Source organism: Alternaria ethzedia (genome assembly GCF_023757985.1).
Source record: "Alternaria ethzedia strain BMP 0044 chromosome Unknown scaffold_23, whole genome shotgun sequence".
NCBI lineage: Eukaryota > Fungi > Ascomycota > Dothideomycetes > Pleosporales > Pleosporaceae > Alternaria > Alternaria ethzedia.
The window spans coordinates 447,732-463,645 of record NW_026056216.1 but is presented as its reverse complement, the minus strand read 5'-3'; the positions used below and the strand labels follow the sequence as shown (position 1 = coordinate 463,645).

The 15,914-nt window shown below is 53.7% G+C and overlaps 7 protein-coding genes across 7 annotated transcripts; 4 read left to right on the top strand and 3 right to left on the bottom strand.

Moving 5' to 3' along the window:
• Window positions 1-105: 105 nt before the first annotated feature.
• On the bottom strand, window positions 106-2,480 carry J4E87_007995 (uncharacterized protein; the record flags this gene model as incomplete). The annotated part of the gene is made up of 4 exons (XM_049379588.1): window positions 106-1,321; window positions 1,369-1,676; window positions 1,755-2,155; window positions 2,201-2,480. The coding sequence occupies 4 exons, from the start codon at window positions 2,478-2,480 to the stop codon at window positions 106-108; spliced, it is 2,205 nt and encodes a 734-aa protein (XP_049230816.1).
• Window positions 2,481-3,345: 865 nt separating this feature from the next.
• J4E87_007994 (uncharacterized protein) lies at window positions 3,346-4,503 on the bottom strand (the record flags this gene model as incomplete). The annotated part of the gene is made up of 1 exon (XM_049379587.1): window positions 3,346-4,503. One exon carries the CDS (start codon window positions 4,501-4,503, stop codon window positions 3,346-3,348), a length of 1,158 nt encoding a protein of 385 aa, XP_049230815.1.
• Window positions 4,504-4,971: 468 nt separating this feature from the next.
• J4E87_007993 (uncharacterized protein) lies at window positions 4,972-6,253 on the top strand (the record flags this gene model as incomplete). The annotated part of the gene is made up of 2 exons (XM_049379586.1): window positions 4,972-5,379; window positions 5,438-6,253. 2 exons carry the CDS (start codon window positions 4,972-4,974, stop codon window positions 6,251-6,253), a joined length of 1,224 nt encoding a protein of 407 aa, XP_049230814.1.
• Window positions 6,254-7,540: 1,287 nt separating this feature from the next.
• J4E87_007992 (uncharacterized protein) lies at window positions 7,541-8,233 on the bottom strand (the record flags this gene model as incomplete). Its single annotated transcript, XM_049379585.1, has 2 exons — window positions 7,541-8,119; window positions 8,168-8,233. 2 exons carry the CDS (start codon window positions 8,231-8,233, stop codon window positions 7,541-7,543), a joined length of 645 nt encoding a protein of 214 aa, XP_049230813.1.
• A 1,019-nt stretch (window positions 8,234-9,252) lies between these two features.
• On the top strand, window positions 9,253-13,103 carry J4E87_007991 (uncharacterized protein; the record flags this gene model as incomplete). The annotated part of the gene is made up of 4 exons (XM_049379584.1): window positions 9,253-9,936; window positions 9,983-11,491; window positions 11,538-12,227; window positions 12,693-13,103. The coding sequence occupies 4 exons, from the start codon at window positions 9,253-9,255 to the stop codon at window positions 13,101-13,103; spliced, it is 3,294 nt and encodes a 1,097-aa protein (XP_049230812.1).
• Window positions 13,104-13,560: 457 nt separating this feature from the next.
• Window positions 13,561-14,313, top strand: J4E87_007990 (uncharacterized protein; the record flags this gene model as incomplete). Its single annotated transcript, XM_049379583.1, has 2 exons — window positions 13,561-14,049; window positions 14,110-14,313. The coding sequence occupies 2 exons, from the start codon at window positions 13,561-13,563 to the stop codon at window positions 14,311-14,313; spliced, it is 693 nt and encodes a 230-aa protein (XP_049230811.1).
• Window positions 14,314-14,686: 373 nt separating this feature from the next.
• Window positions 14,687-15,589, top strand: J4E87_007989 (uncharacterized protein; the record flags this gene model as incomplete). Its single annotated transcript, XM_049379582.1, has 1 exon — window positions 14,687-15,589. One exon carries the CDS (start codon window positions 14,687-14,689, stop codon window positions 15,587-15,589), a length of 903 nt encoding a protein of 300 aa, XP_049230810.1.
• Between the last annotated feature and the right edge of the window lie 325 nt (window positions 15,590-15,914).

The following is a 15,914-nucleotide window of genomic DNA, read 5'->3' as shown; positions in this document are numbered from 1 at the left end:
GTGTGCACAAACGTGAAGAGAGACATGTACAAGAAAGAAGAGCGGGAAAGTCCGCCGCAGTCAACAAACAGCAGGAACGATACCTAGCCAGGCATTGTCACTGGCTTACACAGTGACATACTCCATGATGACTGAAGTCACAACCGTAGTCTGCGGATCAGCAGGCACGGTAGGCTCAGGGGCTTGCTCTGAGACGGCCGGTGCGCTAGAAACCTCGGGTGTGGGTGTAGGTGTAGATGAGATGGCCGGCGCGCTAGAGACCTCAGATGAGGTTGCAGGTGTAGGCGTGGATACCGCAGGGGTAGAAGCACCCAGTGTCACATACTGCGTAATGACCGACTCCAAGAGCGTCGTTGCAATCTGGGGACCCGCACCACCAGCGTCAGGCGCGACCTCTGGAACCGGAGCCTTCTTCCACTCAAACTCGCCAGACTCAGCGTTGTAAGATCCGCTCGACTGGTCTGCGGGGAGAGTCGAGTTGGTGCCGTCAGGTCCAGGTCCGTTGTACACGGGTGGGTTGCCTTCGATGTCGTCCTTGTATTCGACATCGCCGTTCCAGGTCGGCACCTCGGTGTCGGACTCTGGAATGCTGACTGGCACGCTGAATACGGTGACGTTCAAGCCCTTGGGTGGCTTGTTTCGTGGAATCTCGCTGAAGTCCAAAGCTTGGATGCGCCAGCTGAACTTCTCTTTGAGATAGGCCTGTACTGTCTCTTTGTCCAGGCTCTTGAGCTCGCCGGCCGCGTGCTTCTGTGCAAGCTTCTCGGTCAATCCGATGTTACCCGTAACGATGTTTGAGGAGCTCATTCGCGGAGAAGACAGGGTGGCGAGCTGACCAACGTAGTTGGGGTCTGTGGGCCAGTCGATGGGGTTGGTGCTGGGCTCGCCAAGGAAGGCGCGAACGGCGTAGGAGACCTTGATGTCGGTCGGCATGTTGACTTCGCACTGCCAGTCGGTAGCCTGAACCGTGCGGTTGATGCTGCCTCCGCCTGGAGTCGGGAACGTTGCATTGACTGTCGCATTGGTCTCGCTCAGACCTTGAGTCTGGGCTTTGTACAACTGATTGATGGACGATGTCAGTGTCGCATTGCTGGGGTTGTTTTCGAGTTCGGGGTAGGTGTATCCAAAGGAAGTCCAGTTGCGGGAAGTGGTTGCAGTCCACATGTCACCAAGGGCATTCATGTGGAACGGTGCGAGTGGCGAAGCAGTACCAAGAACGCTACCGCTGGCGACAGCGAACGAACCCATACGCTGCTCGGCGTCCTCGACCCAGGTGTCGGGGTAGCGAGTTTGGTACAAAGATATGATCCGATCAATGTTACTACACACGGTTAGCATTACTCTCAGCGTTACGTTCTGAGGGCTTACCAGTGATGGAACCAGAAGATGGGGTCGAATGCGGAAACCTCCACTATGCCCATGTGACCCAATCCGAAGACGGTGTGCAGACCATCGTGTAGAGTCTCGAAGTTTCCGATCTTGCCACCGTTCGCCTTGTTGCTCACTTGGCTGAAAGGTTGGTACGTCGTCAGCAACTTGTAGAGCATATCGCGGAGATTGGGTTGCTGTTTGCCAACTCGATCGTTAACCTCGCTGTTACGGCTAGTGGCATTGGCAGCGTGGGGATCAGCTGGGTACCGAATGGTGTGGTTCCAGTACTTGAACTCAAACTCGCTCTACTTGTGTGTTAGCAGCCGAGTTCTCGCGGATGGTATCTTCCACGTGGAACGCATAAGTACAGAGTTAAGACGTACCAAAGGAGCGAAGTCATCATACTTCAGAGGATGGAAGTCGTATTTGTACAGAGGGTTGGGGATATACCCTGTGGTCCCATTGGGAAACGTGACGGTAGCCGTGAGGCAACGCACGTTCTCAGGGATGACACCCTCTTCACTGTTTGGCGGATCCATCGCCCAGTCCCAGTAAGGAAGGCGAACTCGGTTTGCAATATCCAAGGCCTTGTTACGGGCTTCACCGATGGGATACTCGTTGGCGACGTCGACCGCGCGATCATGGAGAACCTGCTCGAAGAGCGCGAGATACGGCCGGTGCCAAGGTCCGAACATGCTGGACCCATGAGGACAATATCCCATCATCTCATGACCAGCTGTCCCGTTCACATTGTCCCACTTCTGGAATGGCACTCCATGTATCCCTGGAGATGTCAGCAGAGCCTCTGAAAAGAACACGGATTCCATACCTGCGACCTGGAAGTAAGAGATCTTCTGATCCTGATCCATAGCCTGGAAGCGAGCAAACGCTTGGATGAAGATGTTCCATAACTCCGTGTCTTTCTGCAGTTCACGGAGTTCCTGTCGGGGGTGTACTCCAGTTCCTTGGACCCCGACAACACTGAAGTAGCTGTCGTCTGCCTTTGCAACTCCGCATGAAGGGCCATTGGTAGAGTTGGACACAGCTTGTACGCTTGCCAGTAACGAGAGTGTGGTAGCCAGACCAGTGAAAGAAAAGAGTGATTTCATGTTGGCCAGCCGGTAGCGAATGAAAATGATCGTCAAGATCTGAACGAATGGAAGCTGCAACAAGTTGCGAACGAAAAGAATGAATGTCACTAGGACTGAAAAAGAGACTGGGCAAGCGATGCTGTGATGGGATTCTAGATGGACACGATGCTGTATATAAGATGTCCGTAAAATGAACGGCTGATGGCACAATCCACTGCCCCGCTGCCTGTAAGTGACGTACCGCGTTGTAGTACCGGTACTTCATGCGTAAAACATCCACCATCTGTCAAAAGGCAGGTGCCGCAGCGTGTACGCCGTTGTTGGTCGGTGCATCCTTGCATGTAGGATGATGTTCGAAACATGTTTGGTTTCTTCGCATGAACGTGCCAAGGACGGAGGAGCACGACGTATGGACAACGAACACAGACGTTCAGAGTCCTGTAGCGTATCATCGAGCTTCATTGGGGGTCTAGTACCGGTGTTCCATATCTCAGTATAACCGCACTTGACCGTTGACTTAGTCGTCCTGGCCAAGACACAGCATAGACAGTTGAGTATCTTGGGGATGTCTTAGCCCCGCCGGCTAGTCGAGAATCAAACATCGGCACGAGCGGGCCATCTTCGATCGGTGCAGTATACTGATTGTGGCTGTGGCGTGGGGAAGCTGTGTGATGTTGATTGTGTGAGATGGCAGGGCTGCGGCACAGACCACCACGGCATGGTGCGACGCTCACAGAGAGCACATTGACGAGCCACCGAAATTCAGGCACCTATCAACTCGGATGTGACGGCCTGGAATGGTCGATGCGATGAAACAATGTCGGCACGCAGCGATTGGTAACCGGCAAAATTGGTGTTATCGCGATTTTGCGGGGGATGTGCTTCATACACTTTCCATAGTGTCGGGAGGCATGGAGTCATCGACATCACGCGCTGTGAAAGTGCGTTTCGTGTCCTTGAGTTGTTTCGCCTGGCTGCTCTTTCTCTTTCTCAAGCCTGCACTATCAGATGCGATGTGCAATCTTGCCCACTTTTTGACTCTCTTGAAAACTTCGATTACTGGGACCGGAAGCCCACCCAGTTGGGCAGCTGATATACCGTTGCTTCTCGTCAAGACATCGATAGTCGTTCGAGCCCGTGTGATGGCTGGGTTCAGAGATTGGCCAAAGACGGTGTCACCGAACGATGTCAACGCAATGTTCCTCAGAAGCAGAATGTCGCCAACTTTGATGCTCTCTAGTGTCTGCAGTAGTGGGGTTTGAACGTGGTTTTGTTCGTTGTTTGATTCTCGGGGTGGACGCAGCCAGAATGTGACCTTGAAGTCTGAGCGTGTATCATCCGCAACGATGATCTCCCATAGATTCATCTTGTATCCGCCCTTCCGAACGAAGACTTCTTTTTGTTCCGGAGTCGCTGTCACAACGCATAAGAAGTTTGGTGTTGGGGTTTGCGGGTAAATTGCTCGTAGACGCTGTGCGCTAGGTAACAATCCAAGAGGCGTGATGCTCATCTTGGGCGCGACTTTGACGAGTAGTGTATGCTCATCGACTTTGCTTGGGCTATCAAAGTCGGATAGAGTAGTTCCGAAAGAAGTAGTCAAGAAGGATGAGGAGCTGACGCTCTTATCTGTTATACCGTCTGGCAGGACCTGAGACGACAGTAGCGTGTCGTGGAAGACGAGAGAATGCTCAAGATAGCCAGGTGTGGCGATTGACGTATCCTCAAAGGCGATAGATGTATCCAAGTGGGTAGTATCTTCCTGTAAAAACGACGTATACCGACCCACATTGGGCAGCGAAACATCTGATATGTCTTGACCTTGAACATTTCCTGGAAGAAATGGTTGTGACCATCCAGTCTGGAGCCGAGGGTTCTTGAAAGGCAGTCCGCGCCACCTTAAAGACGGTGTGGATTCATCTGCAGGTGTAGAAACACTTGTTGCTGCATCAAAGGGACGGCAATCCTCGACTGCCAAGAGTGTGTCCTCGTTGAACTCTAGATGGTTGCGCAAGGGCGCTCCATTGAGCATCTTGAGCCGCATCTTACGCGACTGACGCGTCTACGCGTACGTGTTGGATCGACGCGTGCGCGGTAGAAGTCATGGGAACAGCGTCGTTATTCGAAGTACACTAGCGTAGGAGGTATGCGAGGGTTATGTGGAGCCGAGTAGAGAGAAGTCGGAGAATGTGAGGATGTCCGGGCCTCGTCCAACAAATCCGAAGCTGGAAGCATAATCGTCGCCTAATCTGATAACGCGAGGTCCGAAAGCCGAAGCAATTCACCGAGACAAGAAAAGCAACATAAGAGGCGGTCAGCTTCCGTCTCAACTACCGTAAGACTTCGACTTCGGTAATGTTCGATAATTACTGTTCATTAGGCAACAACGGCCGTGAACGGGCGTGAAAGACATCATCCAGGTACCAACCACTCCGTAAGCGTCGGCGTCACCGCGCGCCCACATTCCGCGGCCTTGGCGATCTAATCGCCGCATCTGATATAAAGATACGCAATGGCACCTTCCAAGACGCCCCACCGGCCGATAAACGCCTACCGAGTGCCTGCTATGTTGCGCAACCTGTCCTACAAGCTGACCTCAGCACTTTCGTCGTCAGAAGTGCCTACATTGGCCAAGGACAGCGACGATTTCACCAAAGCGAAGAAGACGGAGGAGTTGTTCCCGACCACCGACCCCGCGGTAGATGGCGACGATTGCCTGCACGACTGTGCTAGTTGCAGTGTCAAGTACCCGCGCAAATTTGAGATTGATGAGACGGAAGAGCTGTATGGGCACGTGAAGGGATGGAGCACGCATTTGATTGTTGCGACTGGCAAGACGGATTGGGTGCGCGATGTCGCAGACGAGAAGGGCAGCATCATGGAGGCGGTTGACAGGGGCGATGCAAAGCCTAGCAATGGGGTGAGTCTGGAGATATGACGCTTTCAGGTTGTGTCGAGTGCGAGCTAATTGGGTATAGAAACTCATGTTATCCGCCTCCAATATGCCCGTCCCAGACCACTCGGATCACAGTTCCATGGTACTACTGCTACCGTCATGGCAGTTCATAGACAATGTCACGCCTGCGAACATCCCCGAACTCATCACCGACTATATCAACCCCGGTCCTACAAACAATACCCCATTGCGCTCACGGAAAACTGCCGCGCTACCACCTTCAGAGAAGCCGGAAGAGACTTCTTCCGCCGACACCGACGCGCCTTCCTCCATACCCCCGTCGATACCCGCACCCCAACTCAAAGCCCGACCATGTCCACACAAATACCTCATCTTAATGTGCAGTCAAAAGACACGAGACGCACGCTGCGGCCAGTCAGCTCCTCTTCTACGAAAAGAGTTTGAGCGACTGCTCCGACCATTGGGACTATACCGCGATCTACACGACGAGCGACCGGGTGGCGTAGGGATATACTTTATAAGCCACGTTGGCGGCCACAAGTTCTCGGCAAACGTCATGGTCTATCGACACTCTTCAGTCGTTACACGGCCTGAGAGCACGAATGGCACTGCCAATGGACATGCCAATGGCGCGGAGAAGCGGCTTGCGGACCTGAAGCTTGAAGATGATAATGGGCAGGAGGTTCTGCTGGATGCTAATAAGGAGCAGGAGGCAGAGGGTAATGGCGAGGCTGCGCAGTGTATATGGTTGGCGCGGGTGAAGCCTGAGGATTGTGAGAATATTATTAAGTATACGGTGCTGCAAGGGAAGGTGGTGAAGCCGGAAAGACAACTGCGAGGTGGATTTGATCGATGCAAACAGCTAGCTAGTTGGTAATCGATCGTGAAGCACTGCTGTGTCCTCCAGCTCAGGCGCTGTCTGAGTCCCAGGCAACTCATATGGTGTTTCCTCCACGTCCTCTGATGCAGTCCCACGACCCTCATCGTTTTCACCTGCTGACTTCTCGCTTTTGTTGCTATCTGGATGTCTCCGGCGGATCCAGTACATCGCGATGAATATGGTGCCAACGATTGTTAAACCGCCCAAAACGCCGCCTATTATCGCACCGATGTCAAGGGAGTGCATTCCAGGTTTGTCGATGGAAGACGACGAGCTGTCATCGAAAGTCGCAGAGTCACCATAGCTCGGTGTTGCACTCGTTTCTGGAGGCCGTGAATATGCATCGCTAGAGTCGGATCGGTCGGTTGTGATGGTGACAGTCTTGAAGAGAGGTGGTATTATGACTGTAGAATATGGTCCTGCGGATTCTTTGACGGTTTCTGTTACGGTTTCTGTCTCGGGCTCCCACAAGTCCCCGGTGTTGGGTGTTGTCTTAAGCGTGCGGATGCCTGATGAAGGGGTCCAGTAAGAGTAGGATTGCTTTTCATTGTTAGATTGTAGACGAGTAGCAAGATGACCAAAGTACATACTGTCTCCATCTCAGCTTATCGCGGTCGGTGTCTCAACGGCAGTGAGTGACTTTTACGAGCAGGAGAGAGGTACCTAAGACGATATTAACTAGGTAGAAGACTGCATGGTTCTGCTTCCTGTATACAGCCCCTTTCAATAAAAACGTCGATGTAACACTGGAATACAGCATTGCGGTTGTGTCACAACCTGTATCAGCATGGTACAGTGCAGCGCGTAGAAACTGCGCGAATGACTGAACCAAAGGCTCCGTAGTACAGAAAACGTACGTACTGGGGTATATACAAGGTTAGGCTCGATATGGAATGAATCACGCGCATTCGGGAAGATACATGTTGAACTCGAACATAACATGGGGTATCATTTGTGGTATATCGCTTGACCATGCGTCTATGGTGTCAGTCTGTCGGCTTTATGTGGCCTATGGTCCTCAAGATGGCAAGCAATTTTCGATCTTTCCAAGTATTGTGACTTCGCAGCGTGCTCCCCATCGATATGCCGGTCATGGTCGACCTTGCTCGACGAAATTAGTCGAGCTTTTCGGGCCGCCAACTCGTACTTAATGTCCATAGAAGGGCTCCGCGTGCGACATAGGTATTTTTCCGGAGCGTAATAGTCACCACGAGAAAGCTGGAAGGGACCCTTGAATCGCTTATGATCACAGGTCTTGTAGTATGCGCGCAGACACGTCTCTCATCAGCCTGCGGCTTCCTTAACCTTGCCACCGGGATTGGGCGCTTCGTCGATGAACTGAGGCGGCGCAGTGTCGTCTAACATGAAGTTTGGCACGCCTGACGACTCTCCGATACCCTCAAAGTCGACTTCGTCACCCAGTGCTTCCAGCTCAGCATCCAGCTCCGACTCGTCCACGTCTTCCGGTACGTCGTAGCTGCGGCTTATGGCGTCTTGTATATCGTTGCCCATATCCATGAGGTCCGCCATTTCGTCTTGCAGCTTATCAATCTTATCGATGTTGACCTTGCCGTATTGCTTCCGTAGCTCTTTCGTCGTTGTCTTCATGGCGTCGATGGTGGTCATTGTGTTCTTGAGATTGTCCTGCATCATTCCGGCCTGTTCCATGTTCCACGATTGCGCCTGGAGTTGGTCGCGCTGCGCTTCGTATTGCTTTCGCTGCTGGAGGACTTTGAGGGCTTTTTGCTTGATGGCGGTTTTGCCGGGGCCGTCGCGCATCTTGGCGAGCTTCTGCTGGTAGGTAGACAGCTCAGCATTGAGCTTGGTGAGCTTGACGTCGAGACTTTCTATGCGTGTGTCGACCTGAGCGCGTCAGTATTGGAAGGGCGTTGCCTAATGGATGGAGCCTACATTGGAGATGGCGCTGTTGAGCGTGGGCTTGGGCGCGGTGCTCTTGGCTCCAAATAGGCGGTTCATGCTGGTGGAGGGATATGTGGGTTGCCGGCCGGAGAGTCGCGATATGCAGCCGAGGGGAGAGGACAGGCGTGGAGTGTGTTGGCAGTGTGGGGTGAATGGCAGGCACCGAACGGTGGTCGTAGCTCCGGCAGTTCCCGCTAACGTCATCGATCGTCACGTGGGCGCTAACGACCGGCTGACCCTGAGATGCCCAAGCAGGATTGCCAAACATTGGAGTGCCCCATGCCATGGCAATTGCCGACATTGACAAGCTAACAAAAGCAAACGTAGTACATGATGAAGCAATTCATTAACAGCTATCTACAAATGAGTCGAATGAACTTTCTCAAAGGCGGATGCCGGCATGCGATGCCAGATGCAAGATGCACCAAACCATCACACTGTCGAAGCTCCTACATCACCTTGAAATCTCCAGCATGCGCGGTGTTCATGCCATCAGCACTAGCTCGCATGCTTATCTGGAGCAACTACTGGGTCCCAGCTCTGGAGACTTGTACCCAGATACAGCTGGTAGTGTTCTTCCAAACTCGACACGTCCTGTTGATATCAGGGAGGTGCAAGTGATCTGCGGCCTGGCACGCTATCCGTACTACGCAGCTTCTAGCCTTGCCTGTCACCACCAAACCCAACAATACCCACAACACTCCGACTCGGGAGACACAGACGTTTTCGCAGCCTGTATCTGTAACGACGCCGCGCAACAGTCGGTGCATGGGTTGATCCAGAGCCTCGCGCGCTTTTCGTTTGCCATTGCCTTCCCCGCGGCCTCGTTCGCCTAAGGTACCTGTCCCACCTGTGCAACACAGCCCAAGCCACGAACACGCGCCCTCTGTCTTACTCGAGTCGCTCTGCTAACCCGCCCGCCGCCGTGTTCAGCTTTGCACGGCGTGTCCTTCTATGACGCATTGGTCGCCGCAGTAAATCTACGCATGTGCCCCACGCTGCTGCACACGCTCTCGAGTGCCTCGCCCGACCCTTCCCCTGCCCCGCCCTTGTAGCCGCAAACCACCGCAACCACCATGTTTTGGCGCTTCGGCGGGTACGCGCAGCTGTCGTCGCTCGACAGCATCCTCGACAAGCCCGACGTCACCGTCGAGGAGCTGCTCGACGAGTCGGACCTCATACAGGAGCTCAAGCAGCAGAACTCGAAGCTGATAGAATACCTTCGCGATGAGAATGTCTTGGAACGCCTGCTGCGCTACGTTATCGCCTCCAGACCCGACCTGCCACCCGACGACGACACCGGAGGAGAGCCTGCGCACGAGGCGCGGAGTCCCAGTCGGACGGGCTTCTTCGGCAAAGTCAGGGCGCGCTCGACATCCACCACCAAGTCCGATGCGGGCGACAGTGAAGAGACCAAGGAGGAGCGACAGCGCATGAAGTACGCCTATGTGTCGTGCGAGATCCTATCGTCCGAAGTATGGTCCATATCCGAGGCGGTCCTCGAGAATCAGGACACCTTGCGACAGTTCTGGGCCTACATCAAGCAGCCTGCGCCGCTCGACCCCGTCCAGGCTGGCTACTTCACCAAGGTCAACGAGTCGCTGCTCGACCGCAAGATGGAGGAGATGCTCGACTTCTTCAAGTCATTGGACAATGTTGTAACAGACATGTTGCAGCACGTCGACTGCCCTGTCATCATGGACCTGCTGTTGAAGATCATCAGCCTGGAGAAGAGCGAGGGCGGACAGGGCATTGTTGACGTAAGTCGCCACATACACGCTTGCTGGCATAACTAACAGACTCCAGTGGCTGCAACAACAGAACCTCGTTCCCCGCCTGATATCGTTCCTCGCCCCCGATCAGTCGACTTCCACACAAACGTCAGCTGGCGACTTCCTCAAGGCTATCATCACGATATCCGCGAACGCTACCACGCAAGACCAGTCCGTCATCGGGCCTAACGAGCTTACGCGCCAGCTTGTCTCCGAACAATGTCTGAAACAGCTGATCGATTTCATGCTGCAGGGCGGCAACCCGCTGACAGTCGGTGTGGGTATCATCATCGAGGTTATCAGAAAGAACAACTCCGACTATGATTTGGAGAACCAGATTGGGCCGGTACCCAAGAACTCAGACCCCATCTACCTGGGAACACTGCTTCGCCAATTCGCCAACCACATCCCGCAGTTCATGGAGCTGGTTAATAGCTCAAGCCAGATCGTGACACAGCGCGATGGCAGCACTACAAAGAAAAAGCGAGAGCTCAAGACAGCCTTTGGCGAGAAGATCGAACCGCTTGGATTTGATCGGTTCAAGACTTGTGAGCTGATGGCCGAGTTGCTGCACTGCAGTAACATGGCTCTGCTCAACGAACGGGGCAGCGAGGCTGAAGTCAGGAGGCGAGATGCCGAGCGGGAACGTCTCAAGGCTGACGGCAAATTGACTTCAGCGATTTCCGGCAACCCAGGCGATTTCTCCACCAGTGTTGATAGCCAAGGCTTCCACCACGCGCGCGCCCCATCTATGGACTCTCCTGCAGAGATAAAACCTCTGCATGTACAGAACAGTTCGGAAGACGACTTTGAAAAGGTTGTCGCGCCGGAAGTTGCTGTCGAGGAGGCCAAAGACACGGCAACGGAGAAAGAGCAGATTGGGGAGCCATTGGAGCCCTCGCCGAAGCTGCCACCGAGAGATGCGCCACAGGAACCATCCGCTGCCAAGACGCCAGGCGATGACGGCGAGTTTGTTGACGAGCCTTTGACACCACCCAAAGACGCTGCAGCATCTGCTGAGAAGCCTGCATCTCCACCTAAGCCTGCAGATGATGCCGAGTCACCTACGTCAGCCGGCCTGAGTGCCAAGGTCGATGAGCTTGAACTGGATACCGACACCGTTATGAACGACCGCCAGGAATCGACAGAGCCCGCGAAGACCGAGAAGTCTGATACCGATGTCAAGACCCCGCCATCTCTTCTCACACAGCAGCTCAACCAGACCTCGGATACCACCACTGCTGAACAATCTGAAAGCCTCTCACCCCATCCAGACGACAAACCAGCGCCACTGTTTGCGGGTAAGAACCGCAAAAGTGAAGCCGAACCAGCCAGCATCGACACCTCGCGCTTCACCGCAGCAGTAGCAGGATCAGATCTTTCGGAGATAACTCCTATTGATGAGTCTCAGAGCGTGCGTTCGGTGGTATTCGGCAGTGCAGATGATGCTGCCGGCTTCGAGATTGACATTGACGGTACGCCTGTTGTTGGCGACTTGCTGAAGATCACATTCGTTGAGAACAAAGTTGTACCAACGATACTTGTAAGCACTTTCGATATCTTCCAGCGAAACATGCTAATATTTGCAGGACTTCTTCTTCCGCTTCCCATGGAACAACTTCCTACATAACGTAGTATACGACGTCGTTCAGCAAGTTTTCAACGGCCAGATGGACCGTGGATACAACCGTCAGCTAGCGATTGACCTCTTCGATAACGGAGGCATTACCGAGCGCATCATCAAAGGACAGCAGGAGAGCGACAAATCGCATCAAGAAACGTCCATGCGACTAGGATACATGGGTCACCTCACCCTGATCGCAGAAGAGGTGTTGAAGTTTACAGAGCGACATACCGACGAAGTCTTGTCGCAGATGGTCCTAGAGAAGGTCCACGCTCAAGAGTGGGTGTATTATGTGGAGCATATTCTGGCCGAGACGCGAGAGCGCGACAACGCCATTCTCGGAGGCGTACGACCCGACATGAGCGTCGGGCCCAGACAAGCTGTGCTCAACGCCGTCAACGCAGCAAACAACAACTTTGGAGGCGACAGTGGCGGGCTCTCCAATGCAAGCCTCGCCAACAACGGCAACATAGGCCTCGACAGCATGGAGCTCACCAATGCTGGTGACACTGAGGGTGGTGGGTACACCTTCAGCGGAGGCTCCTTGCTTAGTGGCTTTACTAACTCGAGTGACGAAGAAGACGAAGACATGGACGATGTCGACACCGAGAGAGAGCGGGAACAACGACAGGGACCTGTCGACGACTCCGAACAAGTGGGTGAAATCTCATTTGACGATGCTGATATGGACTATCGATAAGTCCATGGCCCCGAGCATACACACTATACCACGAATGTTTCCCGCCCTTGGTGCGTTTCCTTTTCTTATACTTGTTTGTATCATGAGCGGGAACGGACAGACGGCTCGCATGCTAGATCTATGGGCCTATCATCATCCTTTCTGTACATACATTCCTTGCGCCATCCGACAGGGTGTATGATACATGTAGTAATACGCATCGTGAGATGTGGTTTCCTCTCATCTCCTTTGTGTGATGTACCACTGGATGATTGGGCTTCATTGATCTGGTATGGTGTCCTCTTTCCTCCTCGTTTCCATCTGCTTGTCTCCCCTTTGTTCACCCTTTCTCTGTAAATTCCGAATTGCTTGCGTTCCATCTCCGCCCTAACGAGTCATCGTATCTTTCCATTGACCAGCTCCACTAACACTCTCTTCCAGCCCAGTATCCCACCACCCCTCCAGATCCCCCCATCGCGCGCCCGCCGCCAATTCGCCCTCCGCCTCGCCCAACGCAAAGCGCAGCTCGAATCGACGCGCGAAGCAGAAGAAGACCCGGACGACCCTTCCGCCCCGAAAACTCAAGAACAAGAAGAACGCGAAGGACACCAGCGCTTCGCACGCATGTTTGAAGGCATCGAAGACTCTTCTGACGACGACAGTCTGCACAGTATCGAAGGTATGGGAGAGGACGAGGAGAGCATACTAGGCCGCATCGAAGTTGAGGGCCAGGAAGTGGGCAGAAGGAGTCCGATCAAAGTGGCTAGTCCCGAGAAGGTGAGTAGTCCGGAGTTGGAGCGGGGTCCAAGTGGTGGGGAGGGTAAGGAGGAGGAGAGGAGGGTTGTGGTTTAGTATGTTGTTGATATGTTTATGATCGTGGTTGGTGGGTAAGGCGCGGGCGCCGTCAGCGGTATCGTTGATGTGTTGTTCGATGTCGCTGTTGACGGGCATTGCGAGAATTCATGTAGGTTTATGCGATGGATTGGCATGATGTATGTAGTAATGCATGGTTATGAGATACCCCCTTCGATCTATCTCTTGGGATATTGTACTTGACGTTGAGCTTGAGCACCTAATATAGCCGCAACATGATTCCTCTTATAGAAGGGTTTGCACTTTGACCTTGTGTCGTGTCAAGAACGAGGCAGGTACGACATCGGCGAAAAGTATCTACTAGGTACACAGTTAGACGCTCACGTCAGGTGACTTGGCGACACGCTAAGTAGATCCTTAGCGCGTCCGTCATCCACCCTTCCCTACCATCAACACTCACAGACTCCACACACAAATCCCACACCACACTACCACGATGTCCTCCCAACCCGCTCCTCCCCGCCCTTCAAACGACCACCGCCGCACCTCCGGCGCCCCCAAACGGCAATCCATCCTCCCAAAACCCTCCTCCATCTTCCTCGACACCACCGTCCTCATCGCGCAGCACGCGCAAATCACCGGCACGCACCCCGTTACAATCGGGCCTAATACCGTTCTCCACCCTCATAGCAAACTCAGCAGCGCTGTCGCACCTGTTGTCCTCGGCGAGGGCTGTGTCGTTTTCGAACGCGCGAAAGTGGGTGTTGGTATGGGTGCTGAGGGGGATGCGGAGGGGAAGAGGGGGAGTATGGCACCTCCTGCAAGGGGGAGTGGGAGTGTGAGGGAATCTATGCGCAGTGAGGGAACGGTGTTGGGTAGGAATGTGGTTGTTGATTCTGGGGCTGTGGTTGAGGCGGCGGAGGTGGGTGAGGGGAGTGTGGTTGAGGTTGGGGCTGTGCTGGGGAGGGGCAGTATTATTGGGAGGGTATGTATACTCTTCATGTTTTGGTCGCATTGAGGGAGACTGGGGCTAACATATTTGTAGTACTGCACTATATCGGCTTCGTCGGTCATACCGCCTTATACCCGCTTGCCAGATTATACGGTTGTGTATAGTGGGAATCAACAGAGGGTGGATCGGACGCTGCAGCTAAGACCGGAGATTCTGGAACAGAAGATGGCGGTGCACGCGAAGCAGCTGGATATGTTTAAGAAGCTTATTCCCAATAATATTGCGAAATGGTCTTGAAGGGAAGACGTACTCGGGTCTTCGCGCCATCTTTCGGATTCCGGACAAGACGAGCTTCGACACAACGCCTCGACGACATTCTTACACAATGTTCGGCCTACAGCGGTTCGAGGGGTGAAACAGTTTTGGGCAGTGAAAGCAAGGGTTCTCCGCGAGACTCGGCGCTGGTTGCCTTGTGAAAGCTATGGATAGTCATAGCAGAAGCAATGGCAGCAGGCTTTCACCGACTAGTGGGCCCTCTGGGACTTTACAATCTCCTCTCTGATTGTATATATACGAAGCACCTCCACCGTTCACGACAAGAACCACCACCAGAACCACCACACCATTTGGCTGTACGATCACTCGCAATCAACCAGCACCACCAACGACAATGCCTCTCTACACAACCAAATCAGCCTTCCTCGCTTCGGACATGAAGGCATGTCCTATGCCGCCCTCCGACCCCTCCTGTCCTATCTGCCGCGAAGATCTTCAGCCTCAGGAGCCAGAAGCCTTATCCGCGGGCCCTTCAGGCGAAGTCGCACAGAACGGCGCCACTGTCACTGCCAGCTCCGCCGAAGACAACGACCCCATCGCCGCCAACAGCGCACCCGCTGAACCAAACGAAGATCACTCCCCCGTCAAGGTCACCTGCTGCAACAACATATTCGGCCGCAGCTGTCTAGAAGCCTGGCTCACTAGAGGAAACAGCTGTCCATTCTGTCGCGCCGAGTTTTTCCCATCGCGGACTGTACCAACGGAAATGACATTCGAATGGTTTGCTCAACTCATTGAAAGAGCAGAAGCTCGAACTGACGCGAGGTTGGAGGCAGCGAGAGCTCGATTCACAGAGGGCATGGGGGCGGCGCATGCTCGATTCACAGAGGACATGGTAGCTCGATACATACAGCGCATGGAGGCTGCGGCAAGTGGCATTACAGGCATACGTAGAAGGGACCTGCGTACGCTTGAGGCTCTGCAGCAGGCGGGTCCGGATGTGGGATTGCCGACCCGGGATGACGCTGAGGATGAGTCTGAGTTGTCCTCTGAGTACGAGTCGGAGGATGAATCTGATTCAATGCCCGAGCTAGAGCCGTTGGATGAAATGGAAGGGTACCACTCGGAGTCTGAGTCTGTTCTCAGCGAAGATGAGGATGACGAGTCTGAGTTTGAGGATGAAGATGAAGATAGCGGTGATGAGGATGAAGGGGGCGATGGACCCCCGCAGGGACCTGGATCTGGAGGCGCGGTTTGTGTTGAGTGCGCTCATACAGGTGCTTCAGTGCGAGCCTAGAGTGGCGTCGCTGGAATAACGAGTGTAAAGGAGGGTTTCGATAGGCCGGAAAAGATGATGTATTCATTCTTCTTGATTGCGGTCCTTATAGTCATCCATGAAAAATCATGTCGAAGTAGCACATGCTTCAACTATCACAAGCCCAGCATCTATTATACTCATCCCCTGACTTTGCACGTCTACCTCTACCAACGTACGCATCCGGCTATGACCAGTTGGGATAGCTTGAAACATCGTGGTATCCAACGATCCAGCAGCTGGTCATAGCCGAGTAGGTACGTTGGTAGAGATAGATGTACCTATCAGACTACACCACATCTCCCAC